Raw genomic sequence first — 15777 nt, 5'->3', positions numbered from 1 at the left:
AAAAGGAATGTTTTTTATCTTCTTAAGCTTGATTTGGATCCATATTTTGTTAATTTTCTCTAATGGCAGAATCAGATAAATTTACCTTAATATAACTATATACCCCTATAACTTAGATACTGTACACTCAAGTGAGTGCTGAATCCACGACTTACACCAGACAAACGTATGTGAAGATTGATTTCTATTGTAAGAGAAAGAAAACAAATTGGTGTGACTTAGACAGCAGAATTCACTGTAGACCTATGTGTTCTAAAATAATACCCTGTATAATTTGATTAGAAACCATCAAAATTCCCCATATGATAAATGTGTCTCTTAAAAATGGAAAATGTAAAAACCAAATATAGAAAATATTTAAGGACTCTAATAAATCAAAAGGAATGGAATTTCCTTAATAAAGGAATAAATGAACCCCAAGTGAATAAGAGCACACTGACCACATGATTTTTGTTAGCTTTATAGAAAAAGTAATTCATCTTTATTCATCTACATTTACAACATGATTTGACCTTTCATCTTCTCAGTTCCATGAAAGTTAACTGTCGCAGTGGCAAAAAGTGACATATAATTAGCTTAGCTCAACTGTCTGAACTACTGTAAAGCCTAAAATTACAGCTCAGCATTTACAAAGTCAGCAACAGCTAACATTACTCATAGTTCTTATAACTTTAAAGACATAATTTTTACAGATTAAACTGTCAATGTTACAAAAGTATATATTTAAAGAGTTAGGTTAGCATTAGTGATGGTTTCTGTATGGTAGCCTATGTTGTTATTGTGCCTTTAGAGACACAGTAAGTTGAATGGTTATCCATATAAAAAGATAAACACATAGTACAGACTTTACAGGTTTTTTTTGAGCAACATGTTGATATGTTTAGGGTGACCATGTTTTCTGTTCAGCAGGAGTAGTTTTTAACCAAAGTTCACCATGTTAGTTTTTTAGTTTAGCATGCTAGCATGCTAACATTTGCTAATTATCGCAACACAGATGAGGCTGATCAGAATGTGATTAGTTTGGTGTTTGGCCATATGTTAGGTACTACAATTGATTTAATAAATCAGCTCCAAGACCCATTGTTAAAATGTGTTTTTTTAAACATTCAACCTGGATATATTATGTATAAATATTGTGTGTTCACTCATGAGGGGCTGTAAAACATTTACAGGATGTTACTGTTAGTGTTATAAAATACAAGAGAGCATCTGATTTGGACATAACTTGTGTAATATCAAGTGTAGTCTAATGCAGTTATCAAGCAGAGTGCATCTCCTCTGCTGGTAGCTACATGACAACATGACAGCCAGCTGCTGAATCAGCAAAAGTCCAACTCCAGTCTTTACACATCAATATGTGTTAAAGGATCCCTTAAGTCTCTTTACTTTTTTGAGCTCCCTCTCTACATACTTTTCATGAGTCTGCGGGTTATATAGCTAGTGGCAGTAATAGTTCTGAAGTTATTTGACAAGCACTTCTGCTGAGGCATACTTGCAGCTAATTTCAGAAGTGACATAAAAACCATGTTTGTCCCTAAAACAAATGTTATTTATTTTATTAAAAAACAGACAAAACTGTCTAGATCAGAGAATAGCAGCTTGGAGTTTTGATGTATGGAATAAATGGAGCTTTGACAAATGCTGCATATTATTATAATATTCACAGTTTTACAAGAAAAACTTATTGAGGAATTCCTGGAAATTTACATTGTTGTAAAGATAATGAAGATATTTGTCAAAAGTCATTCAAATTAAAACAACAGGTGGTGCAGTAAGAACAAGAAATCCACTCAGAGAGTGCAGACCTCCGCCAATGAAGCTTTGTTTTATAAGCGCATTTTTTTTATCCACCCATATATTGTAATGAATGGTCTGAAACGATTAACGTCGTAATCTACCACGTCCGAGAGAAAGCGATGCGTCTGCTTAAACTTGTGCATAGATTCAGCTGGCTCGTGTTCCGATTGAAAAGGTTTACAAAGTTAAGATGCTATCTTTCAGATGCGACTTCTCAGAAACGGCAAAAGCCTGGTTTATAGTCGGTAACGCAAGACGCAAAGCAAGACGCAAGAAGAAACGCAAGCCCTTGCGCGGTTGCAAGAGTCTGTGTTACCCCTTACTGGAATCATAGCTTCAAACCAATATCTCTTCACAGCTTTTAACCCTTAGGTGCCAGGTTTTTTTTAAAAAAGACTAGATTTTGACATCTAAATTTCAAAAGGCTGTGGCTTCTAAATGGTTAGAGATAGAGACAAAGTGTAAATGAGAAACATATTGGGAATGACCTGAATTTCATGTAGGTCGTAAATTTTCCTATCTAATTTGCATATTATGACGTCATATGGTGGCGGCCATTTTGGAATTCGATAATTCTCAGGAAATAAATGATATTGTTGATAGTGTTGAACTTTTTTCATCATATCCACCCCTCCATCCATCTGTTATGTTATCCACATATCAAATGGACAAGCAAACAGTGAATTGTAAGCCAAATGTTGCAAATTATAACCATTATTATACCACAAAACTCATATAAACAGCAGGCGTTTTTCAGAAGCAGAGGCCTTATCTGTTAGCCTGGGCGAAAGCCGACTGTTGACTCTGTCAAACAGTCTGGAAAAACCCAAGAGGAATCCGTTTCCATGGAGGGTGGGACCTTACTCAGCAACTTAAATTCATTGGAGTTCCCTTAACCAATCAGTAATGTTTAGAAAGGACATAGGTTATGCGCCGAGGTTCATGCTTACTCTCGCGAGGCTCTAGCTCGCGAATCACGCTTCCCACATCCGCTTTCATTATACCGGTACCATTTGATAAATCAAACTTTTCCCAAAGCCAGTTGGAAGGAGAGCTACGACATCCTTGCCACTAACAAAATTGACGAGGCATTCCTCTTGCTCTTGTTTTAATTGTGTAATGCTCTCCAGAGTTGAGACAACTTCATGGATAGCTTCTGGCGTTCTTCCGTCGCCATGTTTATTTCCGCTGCGGTTGAACTACAATTATATGGACTACAATGGACTCCGCGCGTGAGTTCTGCATCACCACTCGCAACTGTTTGCTGATTGGCAAAACACTGAGCGAACCGAGGTAGGGAGATTTGGCCAGACTATGTGCGGAGCCAAAATCTTTGGGCGGAAGTACGTAGGATGGCGTCGCCAGGCTACTTATCTGTGCCCATCTATCCAGATTACAGTTTGTAGTTCTTTAGAGTGTGGAACCTCTCATGGCAAGGCACAGCACACAGACAGTTGGCACAATATTGAGAATCACCCTAAGTGTATGTGGGGAATAATTTACTAATCTAATTTGCATACTTTGACACCAGATAGTGGCGGCCAACTTTCAAGATTGATATTTTGAATGGATGTTGAAATTGTTTAGACAGATTATTCCCTGTCCCTTTGTTATGCTAACCACATAACAAATGAACAGGAAAACAGTATAATAAAACTAAGAATTGTACATTTTGACTACTGCTGTGCCATATAGTAGCAAACACATGTAAACACCAAGAGGGACAGAAAATCGAGAGGTTCTGAATTTCTCTATCACCACGATAGCCAATAGCCTCATCAAAGGGTTTTATCCATTCCTGTAAAACTTCCTCATCTCTCAAAAAGACCCAGTCACCATTACCAGCCCTGTTTAGCCTCCCCCTGCTGCCTCTCCCACGGGCACTCCGGTTCATTCCTCTCACCCCCTCTCCCATTTAGCAACGCTTCATCTTCGCTACTTTCCGCCCTATTCAGACCCCTGCGGCCAATCCGACACCCACCAACCCTTCTACGGACACTAAGTCCCCGTTTACCCCTGCTTGTGTTTGGCAAAGAGTTGGAAAATGTAGTGTTTCGTGCTTTGGAGACATTGGTGCGTTGCACAGCCGCAGCATTGACGCGCAGTAAAGCACCATGGCTAGCACGGTAGGCTAGAAAGAATTGACACTCACGCTGGTCCCAGCGCCACTCTCACCTACAATGTTTCCACCATTCCCACCAGCCCCCCTACGAATATCAACACTCCTAGTAGCCTTTCCAATTTTCCTCGCTTTGCCCAGCACCGCCATTGCCATGCAAAGACGCACCAGCGAGCTCACTAGTTGACCGACCGTCATCTCCAAAACAAAGATTTTCCCCTTCTGAATCAGAATCGGCGAACAGGAAACCCATCACATCACTATAAGTAAACTTTTTCCCAGTCATCTTTTATTTATTTTGTCTCTAACTCTTGTAATCCAGCAATACCGCTTCAGCAATCAAGATCCGTGGCACAATTTCTCCGTTTTTTTTCTCCTACAACTTGGAATGGACTTCCTCGAACATTTTACATTACAGTGTGACGTATTCCAACCCAAAGTACAAGTTGGGGATGTCTGCCAACTAGTGGACGGGAGTATAAGGCAAATTTGACACTCTGCTTGGCTCTATCGTCTGTTAAAGTCAACACCGCTTCTTGTCGCAATATTGCGACTTTGGCGCTTAAATTGAAGAAACATTGAACATTTGCAACAATCACACTTGTGCTTTGTATGTTTTTGATGGATTGCGTCTGGAAGCTTGTGAGCACACAGTATCCTCTGATCCAAGAAAGCGATACAGCTGCTAAACAGGTGACGTAGAGTAAACGTCAGACTTTTGCTGCCTTTTATCAAAGCTGTGGATCTGTTGAGTGGAGGAGAAAAGAGTCAAGTAACTGAATTTTGTCGTGAGAACAGTAGGATGCTTAAGAGTGTTTAGCATCATGCTAAAGTTTTGGCAGCCAGAGAGATTTGGGTTCTGAGATGTTAATGCCTCAGACCTTTGGATTGTTAAGATTATGTCATATTAACAACCAAGACGAAAACCTTCTGAGACCTTTGCTTGTAGGATGGCCTTCATGGAAATAAGCATTTCCTGCATCCTAAGCACACAGTGTCTCAGGTTTGTAAATGAACATCCAAATGAATACTCATGCATTTTGGAAAGTTAAGACAAAACTTTTTGGACACAGCTGGCAATGGAGTATTTGGAGATCACCTCTAAAACTGTTCAGTATGGTGGTGGATTGTTCATGCTTTGGGCTTTTGTTGCAGCCAGCGGTCTGGAATACATTTCAACCTTTAAGAAGAGGAATGAATGCAATAAAATACCAATAAATCCTGACGGAAAACATCTGTTAAAATAATTTATACATGTACATACAGCTGGAAATGAAAATAGAATGTTTTCAACATCTGGAAAACGATCTTAAAGACGCCTCAAACTCAACAACAAACTACCTCAAGGACACAGTGTTCCCATCCTAAAGTGCATCATAAATATGTGCCTACACCTCAAAAGAGAAACTTATAAACATTAACAAGTTGTTGTACTTGTTAAAGGTGGTGTTACAAAGAATTTAGATTAGCTTTGAATAACGTAAAAAAGACTAACAGTGTCAGAGACTTTAACAAGGGATGCTTGACTTCTGCAAGTCACCAAGTTTGGCACCAGAGTTGGGGATCAAATGTCACTTCTCCTATGATGGAGTTTAAGTAGGGCAGGAGTACAGTGAATATTTATTACAGCCTATTTATAAAGTTTTAGGTAAGTTAAAATGAAAATATTCTTCATATGTCAGAACTGCACTTCACATTTCGACTTTTTAGTCAATATAGTGAAATAAATTATATCTAATTAAGTTTATCTAAAGATGAGACTTTTGACCTGCAAAGATCACATTGAAGAGAAACAGCTTGAAGCTTGATGATGTATTTATTGATATATCTAATGTTATTTTCCTGCACGGTAACAAACAAACTGCTCAAAGTGGTGCCATCGCTGAACATGATCGGTGTTTGTTCTCAGCTCACACAGATTTAAATGTCACTTAAAGAAGATTCTTCTCAGTTTTCAAAAGAATTTCAATAATCCATGAGGTGTTTGAGTGCAACAGGTCATCAATGCACGATAGTGTGACCCAAATACTTTGCATATGGAGGGGTTGAACAACTCAGCTGCACCGGAGGGCAGGGTGGATGGTGACAGGTTGTATTTAAATTCTTCATGGGACATGAATTTTTCACTGTTGGTGTTCTTGCAGCTTTCATGAGGAGCAATTTCAATTTTACACCTTGAAATAGAAGATTTTGTCTTTTCATCTCTTCCTCACAGGATTGTTTTTTTGTTTATTTGTAGCACATTTCATGTACAAAACAATTTAAAGTACTTTACATAAAATAAAAGCATTGCAGCAGGTAGTTTAAGAAGCATTAAAAATAGAGCAGATTTCATGCATAGACACAAAATGTTTTTAACCTGGATTTAAAAATGTCTACATTTGGTGAAAGTTTAATCTCCACTGGCAGTTTGTTCCACTTATTTGCAGCATAACAGCTAAATGCTGCTTCTCCATGTTTAGTCTGGACTCTGGACTGGACCAGCTGACCTGAGTCCTTGGATCTAAGAGCTCTGCTGGGTTTATATTCTCTGAACATATCACAGATGTATTTTGGGCCTAAACCGTTCTGGGATTTGTAAACCATCAGCAGGCTTTTAAAATCTATTCTGTGAGTCACTGGAAGCCAGAGTAAAGATTTTAAAACTGGTGTGATGTGTTCAGATCTCTTAGTCCTGGTTAAAACTCTAGCAGCAGCGTTCTGGATGAGCTGCAGATGTTTAATGCTCTTTTTGGGAAGTCCAGTTAAAGAGATTTTAGGTTAAGGATAGATGTTTAGGTGATGTTGTGAGGTTGCAGAGCTCTGGCAAACTCACTCAACTCTCAATACTTTTTGGATCACCAACTTGACAACTTGACAACTGTAAAGAGTGCAGTTGTGTGTGAATTAATTGCTGCCTTCACATACGATCAGTCAGTCATAAAGACCTGAAATCTACAGCAGGGCTTTTTCCAGCACAACACAAACAGACAAGTTACATACATGTCAAGAATGTGGATGCCAGAGCACACAAACATTTCCTCAGGTTGAACTGTTTTTTATTAGATAATAAAGCAATGCTGGAGAAGTTTGTGAACCTTAAAACTACGTGCTTCTGCTTGAAACTTCTGTAGAGGGCCCAGGAGCTGAGATACAGCAGTTTTGATGGAATCTTTGTGGCTTCTTCAACATAACAAAAAATGAATGTATACGTCTGTACATGTGCAGGGCTCACACTAAGGTTTGTTTTTATGACAGTGGTGTCAAATCCCACTACTGTAGGGAGAGCCAATGGGCAAAAACAAAACAATCCAAAAAGCTAAATTCTCTTGTGTTGCTTCAAACTCAATCTTTCCACTTTATGTCAAACAGTTTGGCTGCAGCTACAACTGTGTTAGTGTGGGTGGAAAAGTCTGACTCACATTCTGTGCTTCAGCTAAATCCAAAGGTGTTGGATGGAGTTGAGCTCAGAGGTGTTGGCCAGACTAAGGCAGCTCTGTAACTTCTAATACATGCAACACTGACATTACATACTATATATTTCTGTATAATTTATTGATATCTTTCCATAATACCTCTTCAAACCACACCCTACTGAGCTGTATGATCCTATGGCACCTGGCACCGTATCATATTACATATCCTCTGTACAGTCCTACACTGTATGTGGCATCATATTACTCACACACGTACAGTTCTGCATTTTGCTATAGCCCTTCGTAACGCAAGGTTTCTAACACTGTAACTAAACAGGAAACACTACAATACAATAAAACCAGAAGAATAAAAAGATGAGACATTTGGTTGTGTTTTTAGAAGATATCATAGTTTTTTAAACAATATTGTGACATTTTTTTTTTGTTTTGATATGTTTGGAGAAATGTTGTTTCTACTTTAAAAAAAACAGCAACTTTTTTTTAGATATTGTTTTTATTTTTTTGTTCAGTGAAATGTGGCTCTTTCTATCTTTCCATCCTATGAGATATTGCTGGTTTTGGTCTCGTTTAAGGAAATATTACTTATTATTTTATTGTTTTTTTCTGCTTTGTAACTGTTTGGTTTCTTTTTTATGTTGTATTATTGTTTTCAAAAACTACCAGTTGCTGCAGTTGATGTCGTTAATGGAAAATGTCCAGCAGCTGCTGCCCCCTGCTGGAATCACACAGAACACATTAAGCCATTCAGCTCTTGGTGCAGATCAAACTACGGCCATGTTTGATTGTAAACCAAATGTCTTTGAGTTTAGACTCCTTATTCAAACATAAGAAACATCTGTATGTTGCTGTTTGGTGTTTTTCATACTGAACTGATAAGTCATTTGTGCAGAAAAAGACAAGTACACACCACTGAGTCGGTTTCCCATATCTCCATTTAATAAACAGTGGTTGCTGTCCAGCACAGTGCACACAGTTGAGTCACAACACATTCAAGTATTCAAGGATTAAAAGTGTTCCACTGCAAACTTTCCCTACATTATGTCTCACACGGGACAGGTAGCTGTTGGGTATATTACTTACTTTTTGTCCATATTTAAAGGTGGGGTATGAGATCTTGGAAAAACGGTTCCTGCAAGCTATATTTTTGAAAATACACAACCTTGCTTCTCCCTTCAGCCCACCCCTCGAAACCACGCCTTCAAAACACATGAACGAATCACGAGTCTGTGAACGCGCAGGGGGGAGGGGTGAGGGGGGCTGACGGTTGATTAGCGTGTCAGAATCCAATAGAAGTAACTCTCATCATTACTTCTATTGGTCAGACATTTCCTCTTGCTACACCCTCTACAATGGACTAAAATATCATTTTTTTCCCCCAAACATTCTATTTTAGTGGGTGCAATGGGGTCGTGAGGAGGTTTTCAGACAATATGATAAAAAATGCTCCAGAAAACATCTCATACCCCACCTTTAATAGCGAGACTTAATTCAATCAAAGCACCATTTCTGAGTGTTGACAACACACAGCTTTCATCATCGTGTCTTTCAGGTATTCATCTTTACTCTCAACTTGTTTTCAATTGAATTTCCTACTAAATGAGACAAAGTTTTCTGATTAAATCAGAAGCTGTTTGCAATTACCCATCATTAATTGATCATGGTGAGAATTCTGCTCATATACAACATAATTTCTGTGCTGCTCTGGTTTTGTTGAATTTTGGACAGATCTGGTCCCCTCTGCAGCTTCGCTGGTGAACTACTGACAAAGCTGGTGGTTATAAGGCTGAATCAAGACACCAGCGTTAAAATTCACCTTGGCAACAGACTAACTTAGCACATACCCATCAATTATGTCATCATCATTTGGAGTCCATGGTGTTTCAGCTTTATAAATGATAAATTATATCTCCTGTCCAGTCACAGGTGTTGATTCGGAGGTGGCCATCTGCCTTCAGTATTTATGATTATTTATGTATAAAAAGGAACATCTCAGAAGTCCTCAACTCAGGTTGTTCTTTTAAATCCAGTTAACAAGTATCCGATCAAAATTGTAACATTTATAGTTTAAATTATGAAGACCAGATTTGAAGTAAAAACATTCTTGATCTTTTTTAGGATTAACAGATAACTGAGTAAGCTGGAGGAAAGATGCACCACCAATTACAGGTATATGGAGGTGGGCTGTGGAGCAAGTTGTCCACTAATCACAAAGTTGGTTCTACACATGCCAAACTGTCTTTGAGCAAGACACTGAACCCCAAGCTGCTCCCAGTGGCAGCGAGAATCTTGCAAAGACAGCTCTGCGTGGGTGAGGGGCAGCGCCTTATGGATATTATTCCCCCAATAAGGCCAAAGACAAGGCAGAAAAAATGAAGCAAAACCTAATGTTTGCCTTTAAAGTGACATATTTTGGCACTTTGGCCGAGGACGCTCACTCTGAGCACTCATCTAGAGCTAATATCTATTATAATTGATCAAATGATGATCTGTTTAGTGATGGACTGATGATTGTTTATCATGTTTGACAATAAAAATAAATCCAAACTTACAAATGCTGGGTAAGAAATGATAAATACCAGCGTGCTAATTTGAGACAATACAATTTAAAACATTTAGAAGCCACTAAAGTCGCTCTTGGTTTCATTAGAGCAGTGAACAACGATAGTGGATGATAAGCAATAATCAACAACTGTTGCCAGTTTATTAGAGAAACTGGGTTAATTCAACTTTGCAACAGCAATTATTCATCTGGATTATGGTTCCCAGTGCCTGGTAGTGTTACAGTGCAAGAACATATTCAGACTGGAGGTAGGATGTCTAACCAGTTCCTCTTAGCAGCAGGTAGACAGCAGAGATGGTGATGGCAGTGGCAGTGTAGGTAAACACAGCATTATAAATGGTGTTCGTCCTGATTCGTTCTCCCAGCACCTTCTGGGTCTCTTCCAGACTTCTCACCACAGTCTCAGACTCCCACTGGTCCCTCTCTGATCTCTCAAACTGCAGCTGATCCGCCGATGTTCCAGCCTGAGTTTCAGCCTGAGTTCCAGCCTGTGTTTTGGTCTCCAGCAGCCTCTTCACTGTTAATAATTCACTCTCAACCCTGCCAAGGCCTTGCTCAAGCTGTCCCAGCTGTGGGGGGAAGGACTCCAGGATGGACTCAGTCCTCTGGCTGCCAATGTGGAGGTCTTTTAAGGCTGAAAGAGACACAGTGGGAGAGGCTGGGATCGGTCCCCCTTCCTGAGGGTCCCCCTTTTTCTGTGTGAAGGCATCAGTCAGGGTGACCCTGAGGCTGTCGATGAGCGTTCGGAGCTCGTCCTGCTGGGAGCGATGGTTTCCAGCCTGAACTTTGAGGGCCTCCTGCAGGCTCTCTGGACCTTTCTGGGCCTCCAGCAGCAGGTTCTTCAGCTCCTGCAGAAATACAAGTGAAAAGTGAGAGCTCAAACTAAGATCATCGTACAGTGCTGTCCTGGTAAGGGCTGAAGAAGAAAACAGAATTCATCTGGAAATTTGTGTTAGATACCATATGAGTGATAAAGAACACACAGAACTTACAGCCAATGAGCAGGCACAACTACAATGCTGATGAGTTTTTTTAAAATGCACCCCACATAATAACAGAGCTAGCCAATCCACAGAATAAAGGGGGTCAACAGTTTAGGTTTTCCTTTAACTTATCACCCATCTTTGTTCTTACACATCTCACTGAGCAGCTGGCTGAACAAGATGAAAAATTGTAGGGAAATTAGTTTGTTTTCACTGTTGCTTCAGATCTAAAAAAAAAAAACTTTGGTATGACCCCACCACATCACCCCAATTTCAGATTCTTCAGATTAAAGCTTTGGTGTAAAACACCGGTTTGTACACGAGTTCAACCTTCTTCATTTTAAGTAGTGAGTACTGGGTGGAGCAGCTCTGCCTTCACCTGCAGCCGAACGCGGTTGATGTACGTTGATCCCATGACTCCGATCAAGGCTCCGAGCACCGAGCCGATGATGGACCAGTTCTTGGTGCGCTCTGCTCTCGTCCTCTCCTTCTCGTGGCTCGCCCTGACGCCTGCTGAAAACAAGGCGAACTTCTCCCGCTCCGAACCTTCTGCGTTCTCATAAGCAGTCCGGAGACGACGCTCCTCCTGTAGACGGGACAGACCATGAGGGGTGAGCGATTCTTTATGACTAAAGTTCGATCAGCCTGTTAGTCTGTGTACCACTATATTTCTGTACAACTTTGACTAAAAATACTAATAAGTACATTTGTGATAATATGTTACAGTTGTGTACTTCATGAGGGCATCTATGTGTACATATTTTAGGTCCAAGACAAATGTCTCTAAGTGAACATTAAAAAGCATCATCCTTAGTAAGACATATTGGCGCTAAGACCACATATATGATTATGCAAATAAATGCAGTTTTTCTTTTGACCACCAACTATTTGAATCACAAAGACCATAAAAGCTAAACCAACAGTTACTGCACCACTCATATTTCTGTGCGCTTTCACAGTCTCAGCTGACCTGCAGCAGTTTGTGCTCCAGTGTGGCAAGCTCCAGGTAGTGAGCCTCCTCCCTGGAGACTCTGTCCAGGCGGTCTCTGACCTCCTTCAGCCGGCCCTGCAGGACTTCCAGGCTTGCATGGGCCTCACGCACCATCCCTCTGGCCACCATGAACGCCGACTCAGCCTGAAAGAAAACACATTTCTGTCATGCAACGGTCATCTTTAACACCCTGAAAAAAACACTTGCGAGCAAGAAACCAAAAATGTTTTTTTAAAGTAAAAAGTTGCAGAGCTTTCAAACTGTCTTTTGGGGTGTGTGACAGTGAGATGTCTCTCTGGTTTTATTCAGTACATAAGTGTGTAGTCTTCACTGTAAACTGACCTCATTGACTTTTGTTTGAGCCTCGCGGACCTCGTTCAGTCCCACAAACTCCTCATACCTCTCCCACCAGTAGTTGACAGTGGTGGTGGCCATCTGAGCTGACCTTTGACCCCAGTGCTGCCCCAACTCACCTGCATGCTGGAGGAGGGAAGATAGGCGCACATGTTCTTAGTCTCTTTTGTTTTTTAAAGATAAGGTTAATTAATATCAAGGAAATTGTAAATGCATTTGCAGCGAATCACTCGTAGCCAACAAGTTGGCAGTGATTGGAAAAATGTTGTGAAAAGTCATAAAAGGGATTTTCTGTACTCGTAAAGCAGACAGGGTGCGCTCCTTCACCACCTCAGCGCCACTCTTTTGTTCAGGAGGGGATGGATCAGAGGGAGGAGGTGGTCCAGGCTGATGTTGAACACTGTAGACCCGGACTTGAGGTATTCTGCCAGGCAGACGGTGGCGGGACAGACAACATGAGCCACGAGCCCAGAGACAGATCTGAGCTCCTCTGTACCTAATGAGGTAAAATCTGATGAATCATCAGCAGTTTATTTCTATGAAGAATCAGCTGTAACTCTCAGAGCTCTGCTGTAAACTGTGTGTGTGCTCAGATGTACCTCATTGAGAAGGGCAGCAGTCAAAGGTGGAAGTTAAAACTAGCTGCTACAGGGCCGACACTGAAACAGGCACCTGTGAGAGCAACAAGGAAAACTTTCTGCTTAAGTGGCTAAAAGTTAAAATGTGTCTTTTTAAATTATTGCAAGCTAAGTTGATTAAAAGTAAATACTGAATGAGAGGCGACTTATTTAAAAGTAAAAAACAACAACAACAAAAAAAACTCATTACAAATGAATGAATCCGGTGTAATTAGAGATAAAGAAATAACAAAAGCTACTGAAAAATCCCATCAATGTAACTAAAAACAAACATTTTTCACGGTAGAATGAATGTTTTTATTTACAAGCATTAGTGTGTACCAATTTGTCGTTTAACGTTAGAGACGTTAACGTTCCGGTAACATTTACAATCTGTTAAGTTAAGTGACTTTATTTATACCCGAAGGTAGATTTGTCCTCCGCTTTTCTGTGAGGGTAACATGAGTGGTATAGAGACTGTTTGTTTACACAATTGGAAGATGACTTTCAAACATTGCAAACTGCCTTCTCATAATAAGAAAATATTGAAATACAACCGTTTTAATCCTGGTTGATACATTATATGAATTATCAGACAGCCTGCAGGAAGACGCCGCTAACACCGGCTTATTTTAACTTATATTTCTGTTTTACCTCCAAGGTTAGCTTGGTTACCTCATTTCCAGCAAGATCCACGTTGCTAACATTAACTGTCTGGTTGACTTTTCATTGATGAAAAACAGTCTGAGAAATCTGGTGATAGTTCCAATTTGCACAGCAAGATCAAATAATTCTACCTGTATTCTTCGGTGTTGTCAGAGCATTCAAATTCCAAGAATGGCGTTTGTTGAAACTAACTAGTTCTCATCTTGATGTATATTTATTAAGCTAGCAGCTAGTTGAGATTTTGATCAGGCACAGAACAGAGATTCTGTTTCCGCTTCAGGGTTCTTCGGGGTCCTTCCGTTCCAGCGCGGATTAGAACGATAGCCGGCTGTATTCGCAACAGATAAACGTTTATTTCTTGTCATTATTTTGTAATAGTCAGCTTTAAACATGTCTGGCAGAGAAGGTGAGATGTTGTCTTTTCTTAAATTTTGTCACCTAAAAGATAGATTTTCATGACATAGCAAAACTCAGTATTGCCAGAGTATCGCGTGCTTCACAGGGTGGATTAGCTAGCTACGGCTACAGACTGCACGAGCCCGTTAACGTACATCTTTTGCCAAACTCTGGTGTAGATTTTCAAAATTAAAGCGTTATTTGCTGTCGGGAAATACAGATGAAAGACAGATAATGTCTCTACACCACGAAAAAAGCCAATGATGCATTTGGTCATTCGGCTTTGAAATTGCGTTCGAAGTTCTTGTCAATTTAAAGAAAAAAATAAATTTATTGTGGTTTTTACCTTGTTAACATCATGCAGATTAATTAGTACTGTTTGTGAAAGTCTTCATTGTTTACTGTGTACATATCTAACCAAAGCCTTTTTCTTACAAATCGATGTACCAGTGCGCTAATAATTACCATTAACTAATTAAATATCAAATGTAATAAAATAATAGTGTGGCACTGCAGAGTAAATGGAAACGAATCCGTCTGATTGTACTCGGCATTGCCGTTTCTTTAACTCCCAGTCCGTGATTTTAATATTACCCATTTCTTTTTCTCAGGAGGCAAAAAGAAACCACTGAAGGCGCCCAAAAAACAGAACAAGGACATGGATGATGTAAGTGTTGTGTTTTCTAATTCTATGGTTGTTTTCATCACAAGGTCACTGTTACAGTTATCACCCTCACGTATAAATGACAGAAAATCTTAAACAATTCCCTCAACAACTTCCCAGAATCGTTGAGTGTCTGATGTAAAGTAAAATTGACGTGATGGATAGCTTATTTTTGCTCGTTTTGTCCCTGGAAACCCTTGACAGGGGTAATTTATTGAGGACAAAGGTGAGTAAAAAAGCAGACTTGTAATAAGTGTTGAGACTATGGATTGTGAACCGATTCCATATATGCAGGATGATGCAGCCTTCAAGCAGAAACAAAAGGAAGAACAGAAGGCCCTTGATGCTTTGAAGGCCAAAGCATCAGGAAAAGGACCTCTAGGTAAGATCAGAAAAACGGCTTCATTATTGAAATATCCCATTTAAGATGGTATCCAGCTGCTGATTGTGAATTCTGCTACAGTTGGATATTATTCAATTCAGTCTAGCTGCTTTGGTTCAGTATGAAGGTCTTCTGCTATTAACTGATTAGTTCCATTAGCTGATCAGTTAACAGCAGATCAGTTCAGTAACTGTTTTCAGCAAACGTTTTCATTCCTCCTTTTATTTTGTCTCCACCAGGTGGCAGTGGCATCAAAAAATCGGGGAAGAAGTAAAATCTGCGTGTGAGAACATTTGTTACTCCTGGCCTCAGTTCCTTTATGCTTAAGGACTTCATTTATTTTTGCTCTGTTTAAAAATGAACCCTGTCAGACTCTAAATCAGCCCTGGTGCTGAAGTCATCCAGCAATGAAACAGTACGAGAAATTAAATAATGAGTAAACATGTCACCAATCAGGCCCATCAAAGCTCCCTAATGGAATTTAATTAGAGTTTGCACACTTTGTTATTTCATTCAGTCAGTCACGTGTCTTGGCCTAAATCTTCTAATCCAGTAAATAAATGAAAGTTTGCAGCTTTGGAACTGGAAATCGTAAAAACTAAAACCCTCTGATACTCACTGTATGTTGTTTTGTGTCCATGTGAAGCTTGCACCAGAAACACGAAACCAACCCAAGTTCTTTTTCTTCTGATTTTTGTTGTTGTATAGAGGGAGACTACCAATAAAGCTTTTTTGTAATTACTGTGTGTCTTATTTCTTAGCTAAATCAGGCTAGAAGCTGTCATGAAAGCTATCTTTCTATGGTTGAGTTTAAAGTAGCTATTTAAGAAAT

At 39.7% G+C, this 15777-nt stretch overlaps 2 protein-coding genes across 3 annotated transcripts; one reads left to right on the top strand and one right to left on the bottom strand.

Annotated features, from left to right (window-relative positions):
* Nucleotides 1–9831: 9831 nt before the first annotated feature.
* Nucleotides 9832–14000, bottom strand: ccdc51 (coiled-coil domain containing 51). Of its 2 annotated transcripts, none has more exons than XM_075461808.1 (7): nt 13513–14000; nt 12820–12892; nt 12518–12716; nt 12209–12346; nt 11846–12010; nt 11255–11461; nt 9832–10740 (listed from the first exon to the last, which is right to left on the bottom strand). In XM_075461808.1, the coding sequence occupies exons 2-7, from the start codon at nt 12822–12824 to the stop codon at nt 10150–10152; spliced, it is 1305 nt and encodes a 434-aa protein (XP_075317923.1). In that variant the 5' UTR covers nt 12825–12892; nt 13513–14000; the 3' UTR covers nt 9832–10149. The 2 variants fall into 2 exon arrangements, with proteins under 2 accessions (XP_075317923.1, XP_075317922.1); XM_075461807.1 differs by having other exon boundaries at nt 13635–14000.
* Nucleotides 13772–15686, top strand: tma7 (translation machinery associated 7 homolog). Its single transcript, XM_075461809.1, has 4 exons — nt 13772–13909; nt 14511–14566; nt 14858–14945; nt 15185–15686. Exons 1-4 carry the CDS (start codon nt 13894–13896, stop codon nt 15217–15219), a joined length of 195 nt encoding a protein of 64 aa, XP_075317924.1. The 5' UTR covers nt 13772–13893; the 3' UTR covers nt 15220–15686.
* The last annotated feature ends 91 nt before the right edge of the window (nt 15687–15777 follow it).

Source organism: Odontesthes bonariensis, chromosome 3, assembly GCF_027942865.1.
Source record: "Odontesthes bonariensis isolate fOdoBon6 chromosome 3, fOdoBon6.hap1, whole genome shotgun sequence".
In the NCBI taxonomy this organism is placed as follows: Eukaryota; Metazoa; Chordata; class Actinopteri; order Atheriniformes; family Atherinopsidae; genus Odontesthes; species Odontesthes bonariensis.
This window is presented reverse-complemented; position numbering and strand designations above follow the sequence as displayed.

Bases quoted from the DNA above. Each gene is read 5' to 3' on its own strand.
- ccdc51 (XM_075461808.1), bottom strand. The intron at 12,347-12,517 runs GTACAGAAAATC...TCCCTCCTCCAG, and splicing joins GCACCCTGTCTGCTTTACGA to CATGCAGGTGAGTTGGGGCA. The intron at 10,741-11,254 runs GTGAAGGCAGAG...GTATTTCTGCAG, and splicing joins TCAACCGCGTTCGGCTGCAG to GAGCTGAAGAACCTGCTGCT.
- tma7 (XM_075461809.1), top strand. The intron at 14,567-14,857 runs GTAAGTGTTGTG...CCATATATGCAG, and splicing joins AGAACAAGGACATGGATGAT to GATGATGCAGCCTTCAAGCA. The intron at 14,946-15,184 runs GTAAGATCAGAA...TGTCTCCACCAG, and splicing joins ATCAGGAAAAGGACCTCTAG to GTGGCAGTGGCATCAAAAAA.